General features: G+C 41.7%; 1 protein-coding gene across 1 annotated transcript in view; it reads right to left on the reverse strand.

Moving 5' to 3' along the window:
- Positions 1-12,698, reverse strand: part of wdr90 (WD repeat domain 90) — a gene marked incomplete at its 5' end in the record, with an annotated part of 102,680 nt that overhangs the window by 34,633 nt on the left and 55,349 nt on the right. The window contains 8 exons of the mRNA XM_084322911.1: positions 1,014-1,170; positions 1,479-1,600; positions 1,938-2,040; positions 3,858-4,001; positions 6,168-6,340; positions 9,408-9,542; positions 9,670-9,710; positions 10,410-10,543. Coding sequence (XP_084179037.1) covers positions 1,014-1,170; positions 1,479-1,600; positions 1,938-2,040; positions 3,858-4,001; positions 6,168-6,340; positions 9,408-9,542; positions 9,670-9,710; positions 10,410-10,543 — 1,009 coding nt within the window. The remainder of the gene's footprint in view (positions 1-1,013; positions 1,171-1,478; positions 1,601-1,937; positions 2,041-3,857; positions 4,002-6,167; positions 6,341-9,407; positions 9,543-9,669; positions 9,711-10,409; positions 10,544-12,698) is intronic.

Here is a 12,698-nt window from a genome sequence, read left to right on the forward strand (position 1 = left end):
AGGAATTCCGTCATAAGTGTGGCTAACGGAGTCTAACTCATAGGAATTCAGTTCTAAGTGTGGCTAACGGAGTCTAACTCATAGGAATTCAGTTCTAAGTGTGGCTAACGGAGTCTAACTCATAGGAATTCAGTTCTAAGTGTGGCTAACGGAGTCTAACTCATAGGAATTCAGTTCTAAGTGTGGCTAACAGAGTCTAACTCATAGGAATTCAGTTCCAAGTGTGGCTAACGGAGTCTAACTCATAGGAATTCAGTTCTAAGTGTGGCTAACAGAGTCTAACTCATAGGAATTCAGTTCTAAGTGTGGCTAACAGAGTCTAACTCATAGGAATTCAGTTCTAAGTGTGGCTAACAGAGTCTAACTCATAGGAATTCCGTCATAAGTGTGGCTAATGGAGTCTAACTCATAAGAATTCAGTTCTAAGTGTGGCTAACGGAGTCTAACTCATAGGAATTCAGTTCTAAGTGTGGCTAACAGAATCTAACTCATAGGAATTCAGTTCTAAGTGTGGCTAACGGAGTCTAACTCATAGGAATTCAGTTCTAAGTGTGGCTAACAGAGTCTAACTCATAGGAATTCCCCCCAAGTGCACATGAGACATGACAGCGTAATGCATTGGCAGTACTTAACCCTTTCACTGCCGCACTACAAAAACGGTTAACCATTTCACTGCGACAATACACAGATGGTTAACCCTTTCACTGCCACACAACAGCCTGTTAACCCTTTCACGGCGATCGTCGGTTGTGTGATAGTAAAGGGTTAACCTTCTGTCGTGTGGCAGTGAAGAAACACCCCGACATTATGAGAGATTTTACAGATTTGTTGACAGTCTTCTCCAGAGAGAGACAAGAAGAGAGATGCCGGTTTCCTCTCTGTGCGTTCAGTAGAAAGCTATCCAGGCTGCACGTTAGCCTAGCTTAGCACAATTTACAAAATGACCGGATGTGGATTTCCCATAAAGTCGGCGTGTTCCTTTAAAAAAAGAGATAGTTGAGAAGCCTACTGACCAACAGAGAGGAAGAAGAGGTCGTCCCTGGAGAAAGCTAAACTCTGCACCGCCCCCCTGTGGTAGGAGATGGTATTTCGGCACGCTCCGTCCTGGACGTTCCATATGCAAATGAGACTCCTGGAGCCAGCGCTGCCGCTAGCCGCTGATGCTACGGTCTGGAAGAGGGCACAGACACAGAGCAACAGACACCTTAACAGACACCGTAACACACAGTAACAGACACATTATAGTAACAGACAGAATAACAGACACAGCAACAGACAGAGTCACAGACACAGTGACAGCAATAGAGTAACAGAGTAAGAGACCCTAACAGACACAGTAAAAGACACAGAGTAACAGACACCAAGTAACACACAGTAACAGACACTGAGTAACAGTTACTGCTCTCTGGGTGTGTTTAGATCCTACATATATATATATATACATCATCATCATGGTTACTGAACTAGTGACACGGTACCTGTGCGTCGTTGCTGGCAGCCAGGACAGAGATCTCCTCGGTGTGGCCCAGCCAGTGTCTCTGAGATCCTGTGTGGAGGTTCTCTACCACCACGATGCAGCCACACGAGTAGGCGAACAAGCCTGCAGCGACGAGAACCAACAACTAGATCAGCCGACAGAGAGACTAACTCCTCCTCTAACACCCTGAGCTGAGAGACTAACTCCTCTAACACTCGGAGACTGGACTCCAACACTGAGAGACTGGGCTCTAACACTCAGAGACTGGACTCTAACACTCAGAGACTGGACTCTAACACTCAGAGACTGGACTCCAACACCCTGAGACTGGACTCTAACACTGGACACTAGCACCCTGAGACTGGACTCTAACACTCGGAGACTGGGCTCTAACACTCAGAGACTGGACTCTTAACACTGGACTCTAGCACCCTGAGACTGGACTCTAACACAGACTCACCTGTGTCTGGGCTCCACACCATGTTGCTGCGGCCGTTACCGTTGTAGCCAATCACTGCTTTCAGCCTCAAGCCCTCCTCTCCTATTGGCGGAGCCACAGCAGTCTGAGAGGGAGAGGACATATTCAGATAGCTCTCCCTAATGCATACTATATCATGCCGTCAGATGAACACCCCTTATCCATAAAACGCAGCGTTTCAGTAGTTAAAGGTACAGCCTGTAGTCCAAATCTGTTCGCTCACTGCACAAGCCAAACGATGGGATTGGAGAGTTCCTCAATCGAATGGAATGAGTGACCCTCTTGGTACATGTATAAACATGTGTCGATCCCACTGGAGGTTTTGATGCTGTCAAAGTTTTGCTTACATTTATAATGTTTGTAAATGTTGGCTGAAAATAGTTATTTTGAGTTATGATGACTAGATGAGACATTTTTTATATTCATGACATGATCTAAGACCAAATGTATACGGTCAAATAAATTACAGACTGGATCTTTAAGAAGTACAACAAGCTGATTTTCAAATGGACAGAGATTAAGAAAACTCCCCAGTGGGATTTTAATTGAGTTTCACAGGCCTGAGTGTCACAACAATCAAGTTAGAAAAGAATAAGATGAGATAAGATATTCCTTTATTGATCCCCTTGGGGAAATTCAGGCATCATAGCAGCATGGGGGAGGGGAGGTACAGGTAGGGGAAGGGTAATAGTAGAAAGACATAAATATAGGCAATAAAAGGATATCTGAATCTAAAAATAAGATACAAAATAAACAGTGTAAAACAATATAATTAACTCTGAATATAAAAATATGACAAAAATAAACAGTATACACAAGGTGTAAGTGAGGGTCTGTATGCCCCATCTGTTATATTATACGTTAACTTACAATAAATAGAGGCAATAAAGAATTTAAATCTGAATATACTATGAGTAAGAGTAAAAGTAAACAGTATACACAAGGTGCAGTATACACAAGGTACCCTAATTGGCACGATATACGTCATACTGTATATAATACCGTTTATGTCACAAATGTATCAGTACTAAATACCTATATGTCCCTATGCCATAAATGTCATGTATGTTGTGTATGTCATAAATGTCTATATGAATTGAAAATGGGGGACCCTGATGTAAACAAGACAAACGTCTTTTTCAGGTCTGCATCCCCTTAACAATTGTGTGTATTGAGCCGTACTGTATTGTACCCATTCTGCAATTCATTCATTCATTCATTCATTCATTCATACGTTGTAGTCTGGTTAAGAGTCAGACACAATTAGTGGTTGAGTTCTGGAGATAATGTCACAAGGATTTGATGCAAGAGCAGAGCTATATATACCGGTATATATATATATATATATATATTTTTTTTTTTATTGATCCACTTTTTCTCCCATTTTCTATATTTTCTCCCATCCCAATTTCGTATCATCCAATTCAACCCTCCCCTGTCACGGACGCTGTTTCTTGCCTCCCACAAGCCGGCTGCAATGTGGACTAAGTCATACATAGCACAAGTCCCCTCCGGTACTTGAGGTAACAGCAGTCGCATCTTTTCACCTGCGCAGCTCGATCTCTCAGTGGCGAGGAGTAACGCGTGGGAGGCTCACGCTGCCCCCGACACTTCCTGATTCTACTGCGCAGGTGAACCAACCGACCTGTAGGAGTCGCTGTCCACAACGCCCGATCCCCACCCATCAGTTTCCCTCCCCGTAATACGGCCAATGTGTATTAGTATGAATGACCAGCTAAACTGAAAGCAATGTCGAGCCCAGCGTCTCCGCATTCGTGGCGAGCGCCTTGCCCACTACGCCACGTAGCCGCCCCATATATATATATATATATATATATATATATATATATATATATATTCTTTCTAATCAGTAAAACAGCAGCAAAGAATGAAGCCGTGCACCTGGTCTGGGGCGGACGTGTTGAAGCGGGCAGTGAAGTGTCTGTAGCAGTCAGGATGAACTGGCCTCTCCCTCGGCACGTCCCCTAGAGACACAGACGAGGCGTGACGGGGAAATATCAAGCAAATAAGTACAGATAAGATAATCTTTTATTGATCCCTAGGGGAAATTCAGGTGTCAGAGCAGCATGGGGGGGGGGGGGGGGGGGGTGTACAGGGGTGAACAAAGTGATCGGCTGTCAAGCATGTCAGACATCTCTCAGGGTTCCTACACATTACACAAGGTACTACACACAAGGTAATGTCAAATATATATATTTTAGTGCTGTCAGGCGATTAAAAAAAAATTAATCTAATTAATTACAGGATTTGTAATTAATTAATCTAATTAATCGCATTTTAATCGCATAACCATTTTATGCCTGATATTCTATATTCTATAATCATATTTCAAATTGCATGTGTCCGGATGGCAGAATTCAGTACTGTATCTACAAAACCTTCTGTTTAATCATCTTCCATCTATTAATTTGCTTAGATTTTTCAGGTCTGGTCAATTTGAGCATAGTGTTATTCACAGTCAAAGATAAAAAAAAAAGAATTGTATTGATATTCTCATTTGGTTCATTACAATTTACTCAAGCCTAGTAACAGACACAGTATTTCTGACACTGGGAATACATTCCCTGAGATCCATAGATGTCCCTAGAATCAGATACCAAGAACATGCAAATGGACCATATAAAAAAAAGTCTGTAATGTGTATTCTACGTTCTTATGGAATGAATGAGATAAAAAAAAATTATAAAAAAAAAAAAAAAAAAAAATTGAGTTAATTTTCATAATGCGATAATTTGCTGTGTAATTAATTAATCTAATTAACGCGATAAACTGACAGCCCTAATATATATTTTTTTTATTTCCCGCATTTCACTGTATGCCGTGACCAAAAAAAACTCTTGACATTACCTTCTCAAGACCGTCCTTTGACTGGATTTGAAGAGTTTGGTTGGTATATCCAGTAGGGCAGCACGATTCTTGCTAAAATGTGAATCACGATTCTCTCACACGATTCTTATTTTTTCAATAAAATCACTTATTGCACTCTTTCTTAAACAGACAACATAACATGAAAGGGCTTGACTTAAACTTAAACATAACATATATGAAAGTGCTTGACTTAAACTTAAGTCTCTTGTAACATACAAAATAACTTTTTCGATTAATCGTGCAGCCCTAATATCCAGTGCAAGTCTTGCTGACTGTGGCAAAGTAACATGACGTTTCGCTCTGGACTCCACTAACAATTATATAGTACATACCAGAAAACGTACAATAAAAGTCCCAAATAGACGCCTGTTCCAAATAAAGGCAGGGTGTCTTTACGCGTTTTGACAAATAAAGGCAAGACTCAATTAGAAGCCCGGTCTACATATTTTCTTTTTATCTAGTTGCCATTTTCTTACATTTTTTACGGTACTTTTAATGAACATGTTCTGTGGCTTCACCTTCTGAGCCACTCTGTCACTTTTAATGTAATGTTGTGTGGCTTCACCTCCTGATCCACTCTGTCACCAATATCTTTATTTAATCACATGTTCCTCATTTAGCAGGTTACCATCATACTCTATCCAAGCTGATATAACCCCTGCTTAATGGAAAGAGCAGGAGCTCAGTCTGATCAGACATCTTCTCCTGAGCACCACTGGGGATCTGGTGCAGTGAAGTGTGAATTAAATACCGTAATCCATAGGATTAGTACAGTTCCGTACGACAGGTCAGCAGGAAGGGTACAACTCTTACAGCTGAGTAACAATGTTCACCAAACAGTGCTGAAACTTGTAGTAGTAGATGATTACCCAGTTCTGTTTCATTTTTATTTTGATGTGTACATGCTGGTACATCAAGTAATATTCATACTGGTTTAAATAAACAATTGGATATTTCCCATCTTTGCTCTTTTGTGCAAAAGGAATTAGAGGCCCGTCCCCTATAGAGGCCTGGCCCAAATAAAGACGAGGTGAGTTCAGTGATTGAAGCAAATAAAAGCCTGGGCTACTAATAGAAGTTTTACGGTAATAAAGGCAGGGTGAGTTCAGTGATTGAAGCAACTAAAAGCCTGGGCTACTAATAGAAGTTTTACGGTATATCCCAAAGTATGAATTGACTGTGGTTCTACGACTACATGAAATGTGTAGTTATTTGTGTATCCATACATTTCCAGACTCTTTTTTTGCAACCAACAAAATTCGGAACCCTGTTCTCTATGAAAGAGGGCGCTTCACGCGAGCAGCACTGTTATTGACAAAGCACCGTAATGCGCAGGTATCTACCGCCATCTGCTCCAGAGTTATGGCTGGCGCCGAGAGGGGAGGGGTCGCCCAACTCTGTGACCTTCAGGAAGGAGAGGGCGGGCGTGGCCCCAGGGGGAGGAGCTGGAGGAGGGGCCTCTTCAGGGTCATCGCAGAGAGAGAGCGAGCCCAGAGCTGCAGGAGAGACGACGACATGACAGTTCTGATTCAAGATTCAATAGTTTGTCACCATTTCAATGAAACATTGATTGTACTTTGTCTTGGTGAGTACACAGGCCAACAACAATCATACACATAACCAGGGCCGCCTGGGAGAAATGCGAGGCCCTGTGCGAGATTTAAACGCGAGGCCCCCCCCCCCCCCCCCCTAAAAGGTTAAAAAAAATAATAATATAATATATATATATTTTTTTCATACAGTCAACATATTCTTAAATAATAGCGCTGCCCGAGGCTGGGCATGATACAGTCAACATATAGCAAGAGAGAGAGCTCCCGTTCTACAGTCAATATACAGTGTTATCGCTGCACAGACCCGGCAATGCCCCTGCAGAGAGAGAGAGAACAAAACAATAAACAAAACAATAACTCAAAACAATAACTCAAAACTCCCATACCTACTGGGAGAAATACAAGAATGTGAAATAAAGCCCATTTGAATTGAAGAGAGAGAGATAGATAGAGCATGTCTGTTTGTGTGTGTGTGTTAGAGAGAGAGCATGTATATGTGTGTGTGTGTTAGAAAGAGAGGGAAAGATAGAGAGAGAGAGCATGTCATTTTGTGTGTTAGAGAGAGATATAGAGCATGTCTGTGTGTGTTAGAAAGAGAGAGAGAGAGAGAGAGAGAGAGAGAGAGAGAGAGAGAGAGAGAGAGAGAGAGAGACACACATTGGAAAGAAACAACCCAAAACCAGAGCAAATTGAAATGCTATTTGGCCCTAAACAGAGAGTACACAGTGGCAGAATACCGGAGCACTGTGACTGACCCAATACTAAGAAGATCCTTGACTAGGTACAGACTCAGCGAGCACAGCCTAGCCATCGAGAAAGGCCGCCATAGGCAGACCTGGCTCCCAAGCGAAGACAGACTATGCACCCACTGCACACAAGATGAGGTGGAAACCGAGCTCCACTTCTTAACAACCTGCCCACTATACCAAGACATATACTTCCCACAAATTGCAAACACCCAAAGAGACTTTGAAAACATGGACAATAACTCAAAACTCCCATACCTACTGGGAGAAATACAAGAATGTGAAATAAAGCCCATTTGAATTGAAGAGAGAGAGATAGATAGAGCATGTCTGTGTGTGTTAGAAAGAGAGAGATAGAGAGAGAGCATGTCTGTTTGTGTGTGTGTGTTAGAGAGAGAGCATGTATATGTGTGTGTGTGTTAGAAAGAGAGGGAAAGATAGAGAGAGAGAGAGCATGTCATTTTGTGTGTTAGAGAGAGATATAGAGCATGTCTGTGTGTGTTAGAAAGAGAGAGAGAGAGAGAAAGAGAGAGAGCATGTGTGTTTGTGTGTTAGAGAGAGAGAGCATGGCTGTGTGTGTGTGTTAGAGAGAGAGCATGTATGTGTGTGTGTTAGAGCAGTGGTTCCCAAACCTCTCCTCGAGACACCCCAGCCGTTCCATGCATTTGTTAAATTCCACCACCAGCACACCTGATTCAACTAATAAAGGGCTTGTTAAGTTGAATCAGGTGTGCTGGTGGGCAGAATTTAACAAATACATGGAACGGCTGGGGTGCTTCGAGGAGAGGATTGGGAAGCACTGTGTTTTAGAGAGAGAGAGAGAGAGAGAGAGAGAGAGAGAGAGAGAGAGAGAGAGAGAGAGAGAGAGAGAGCTCAATGGCGGGAATAGAATAGGTTGCATGAAAAACTCACCATAACGCAGTATCAATGGCAAAGTTGGAGGGAGACGACATAGTTAGCTAACGCTAACTAGCTAGCGTTAGCTAACGCTAGTTACGCGTCCCTGCCTTTAGCTAATTGCTACTAGTACTAGCCGACATAGCTATAGCCTGACTGAAGGTTCTAACATGCAACAACTTTCATCTTCAGTCCATCTGCCGAACATCCTCTTCGTCTTGGCAAAGTTGGCATAACCATCATACTTGGTATTGATAACAAGCTTATGGCACACAGTGTTATTTCTTCTGCTCCATGCTGCTTTTCAAAAAACATCCACTCGCTCCTCTGGATAGCGCTGAATAGATCCTGTACGGTACAAACGTGTCTATCTGCAGAGCAGCAGAGCCTCAGAAACCGGAACACTATTCTACAAACATGTCTATCTGCAGAGCAGCAGAGCCGCAACACTATTTTACAAACGTATAATGTGAAATATATAAGCATGTAAGCAAAACTAGATTTTAGGTCTGTGATGAAAAAGGGCCTCGCAGGAAGGGGGGCCTCGAAAAAAAAGAATTAAAAAATAAAAATAAAATAAAAATTATAAATAAAATAATAATAATACTTTTTTATTTTTTATTTTTTGCGAGGCCCCCCTTCCCGCGAGGCCCTGTGCGACCGCACTGCTCGCACACCCCCTGAGGCGGCCCTGCACATAACTGTACAATAAATACTCATCAGCATAGACGTGGAAAGAATACACAAAGTAAGCTAATAAATTAAATACAGATACATAATAAAGAGTATGTTTTAGCATATTTTCTTTAAGAGGTCCCTAGGGAGGAAGCGAGTGGTTTTACATATTATACTCTTAAACATTCTTTTTCTTCTAGATCCATGTGTCTATATCTATTTATTTGGTAGATTCACATTTACATTGAATTATTTAGTTATCCAAAGCGACTTACAAGTTGTGTACAACAAGTCAGCAGGAAGGGTACAACTCTGGCAGTTAAGGGTCAGTAAGATTGTTCGTCGTGTTGAACTTGAGTGTTACACTCTGAGTGCATAGTAGTATAGACATAGACTACTTAGTAGCAAAGTAAATAATAGTAAAAGACAGTACGAAGGTTAGTCGTTTTTTATAATTTTGTATTATTATAATGATTTTTTATTTAAAATATTAATTGAAGAAGGTTTGAACCTATAAAACCATAAAAACAGAAGGAATATACACTAAGTGACATATATCATGCCCTGCCCTCTTTTTTTTATCCTCCAATCGCAACCAATGTTTCCCTCGGACGAAGCAACAGTTGTGTTTGTCCAGTTGCGATTGGAGGATCAAGAAAAGAGGGCGGGGCTTGAGATGAGTCAACTCTCACCCTCTGGCCCATTGGAGTTCATGGCGCCGACGTCCAGACGTGGCGGCGGTGAGGAGGGGAGGGGCGCCGTCTGTCGAGGCACCCCACTGGACAACAGCGTGCCATTCACGTGGGGTTCTGGGTGACCTTTTAAAGCTGTGCGCGGAAACAAACAAAACATTTGTGAGGAATCGGAGCGTGTTCCATCAAGTAAAACAAAATGTCGTTCTGGCTTTGGAATCGTCTTTTGAGAATTTGAAGTCATGTCAGTGTGCGTCTTCACCTGGTTTGGGAGGCGAGACGGAGATGACTTTGGGCGGAGAGCTGCGAGTGAAGACAGAACATGCCTCAGACGAGCAGCGTTGTGCAGAAACACGACTCATGAGGCAGGGCTGGGCCAGTTCACATTTCTATTATGGGGATGCTCGATATTGGCTTTTTTACCGATACCGATATACCGATATTGTCCAACTCTTAATTTCCGATACCGATATCAACCGATACCGATATACGCAGGGTTTCCCCCCCCAAAAAACTGAATAATTTCAGGTAATTAACATTACATATGTCTTGTTGTGGAATTAACATAACATTATGCATACTTTTGACAATAAATAAAATCAGAATTTGTTCTTACTTGCTTGCCTGGGTAAATAAAGGTTATAGAAATGTAAAAAAATAAAAATAAAAAATTGAAAACCGATACCGATATTTTCCGATATCACATTTTTATGCCAATATCGGCCGATAATATCGGTAGGCCGATAATATCGGACATCCCTATCTATTATGATTCCATTTCCCCCTCAATCATGAGCACAAGATAATCGAGATAAAGCGATTATTGTGCCGCATGCCGCGTTGCTCTCATTTTACTTGTGTAAATGCAGCGCACCCTTCCTTCACAGCGGCGATTTCAATATCAATCAAAAATAATCGTGATCAGATTTTCGGCCATAATCGAGCAGCCCCATTATGAGGTGGACCACCACAAGCGTCAATCACAAAAAGACAAAACTGTACCGGCTGTCGGTGGAGGAGTCCAGAGGGTGAGCCAGGAAGTCCCAGAAGAAGACAGCGTCTCCCACGGAGACGACTCCCAGCTGGTCAGGAGTGAAGCTCACCTGTTGGATGGGCTGGCTGTGGCCTATGAACATCTGGTTCAGACAGAGGACACCTTTATTAAAGCAGCTGTGAACATCTGGTTCAGACAGAGGACACCTTTATTAAAGCAGCTGTGAACATCTGGTTCAGACAGGACACCTTTATTAAAGCTGCTGTAAGCGGTATTTATTTATACATTAGTTAAAATAAGTGGTTTACATGTTAAAATAATAGCTCTACATTCTGACAGCCATCACCGATATAGAGTGTCTGGTCAGTAACATGGGTCTCCCAGTCCCTCCTGCTCTGCATTAAACACAAAATACATGTCCTGGTATCCCTTCCCACTTTATCCAATCAGGAGAGATAACTCCACAGTGCAAAAATGTAAGCAAATGTGCCCTTGAAACATGTAAACTAATCTACCAGAGCAGTAAGCTAATTTGCTTTGGCAAAACTTCTTGAAATAAGTAAAAATATATATATCTAGGGTTCTCTCTGCTGATTGGATAAAGTAGGAAGCGATACCAGGAAATGTATTTCCCGTTTACTGCAGAGCGGAGGGACTGGGAGACCCGTGTTACTTACCAAACACTATATCAGTGATGTCAGATTGTAGAGCTATTCAACACTTAATTTAACACAAAGATACCACTTACAGCACCTTTAACTTTATTATAAATATAAAGTCTTATTTATTACATGTATTATTAACTTTATTAATCCTTTATTAACACCTGCTGAGCACATTGGCTCTTTTCTTTTCCAGAAACACCCACTAATAGGTTCTACTGTCTAATTGTACAATGTTAACAATATTCTAAGGCTTGGACTGATAAACTAAAACCCAGATGTTGCTTTGAGTTAACAAGCTTGATGAGTTAATGAGCTTGATGAACAAGTTCACCGATTCATATCTCAGTTTGTATTTGTTCACAGTGTCATGGAGTAAAACTGTGACTGTGAAAAGAGTTTTTCAAAACAACGTGCGATTTTGAATCTGTACGTTTCTTCTGTACGTGCACAATTGTACAGCCCTGGCCTATTTTATTTTATAATTCTATTCTATTCTATTGTGCTTCTATTTTAATTTAGTTTATATTCCATTTTATTCTACCTTTTTATTGTATTCTACCGTAATTGTCTGTCCGTTAATGTCGCACCAAAAACGACCAAATCAAATTCCCTGTATGAACTACTTGGCAATAAAGACCTTTCTTTTTATTTTAATTGTTTTTTCGATTTTTCTCCCATCCCACTGTTAGTCGTTATGCCAATTCCCAACCCCCTTCCTGGTTGTTGCGCACTCCCCCCTACTGTTGGTCCGGGAGGCCGGAGACTGTCACATGCTTTCCTCCGACGCATGTGCAGCCAGCCGGCAGCCAGCCTGGCAGCGCAGATTCTCACCGGGAGAGTGTAACGTGTGGAAGGTCACACTACCTCCCTCCAGATCCTACCCTCGCTGTGCAGGTGCCCCGACCGAACTGTAGGGGTCGCTGTCCACAACGCCCAGGACCCACCCATCAGCTTTCCCACCCCTAACACTGCCAATTGTGTTAGTGTGAACGACCAGCCAAGCTGATAGCAACGCCGAGAGCTGGATTCGAACCCAGCGTCTCCAGCGTTGATGGCGAGCGCCTTGCCCACTACACCACCTAGCCGCCCAATAAAGACCTTTCTGATTCTGATTCTGATTAAAGGCTAAAGTCTAAAAACAGGGCAGTATACTTGTAATTAGGGATGTCCGATATTATCGGCCTACCGATATTATCGGCCGATATTGTCATTAAAATGTGACATCGGAAAATATCGGTATCGGTTTGCAAAAAAACTAAAACATTTTAAATAATTTTTTTTACATTTCTATAACTTTTATTTACCTAGGCAAGCAAGTTTTAGAACAAATTCTGATTTAATTTATTGTCAAAAATATGCATAATGTTGTGTTAATTCCACAACAAGAGATATGTAATGTTAATTACCTGAAATTATTCAGTTTTTTGGGGGGGGGGAACCCTGCATATATCGGTATAGGTAAAAAAGCCAATATCGAGCATCCCTACTTGTAATGTAACTCAATAAAACATATTCGACGGACGCTAAAACGCCTTTGTGTAGAGGACGGAGGCTTCTATTTTAATTTAATTTATATTCCATTTTATTTTATTCTACCTTTTTTATTTTTATTCTACCGTAATTGTTTTGTCC

Source organism: Notolepis coatsorum (assembly GCF_963971535.1).
Source record: "Notolepis coatsorum genome assembly, chromosome: 10".
Taxonomy (NCBI): domain Eukaryota; kingdom Metazoa; phylum Chordata; class Actinopteri; order Aulopiformes; family Paralepididae; genus Notolepis; species Notolepis coatsorum.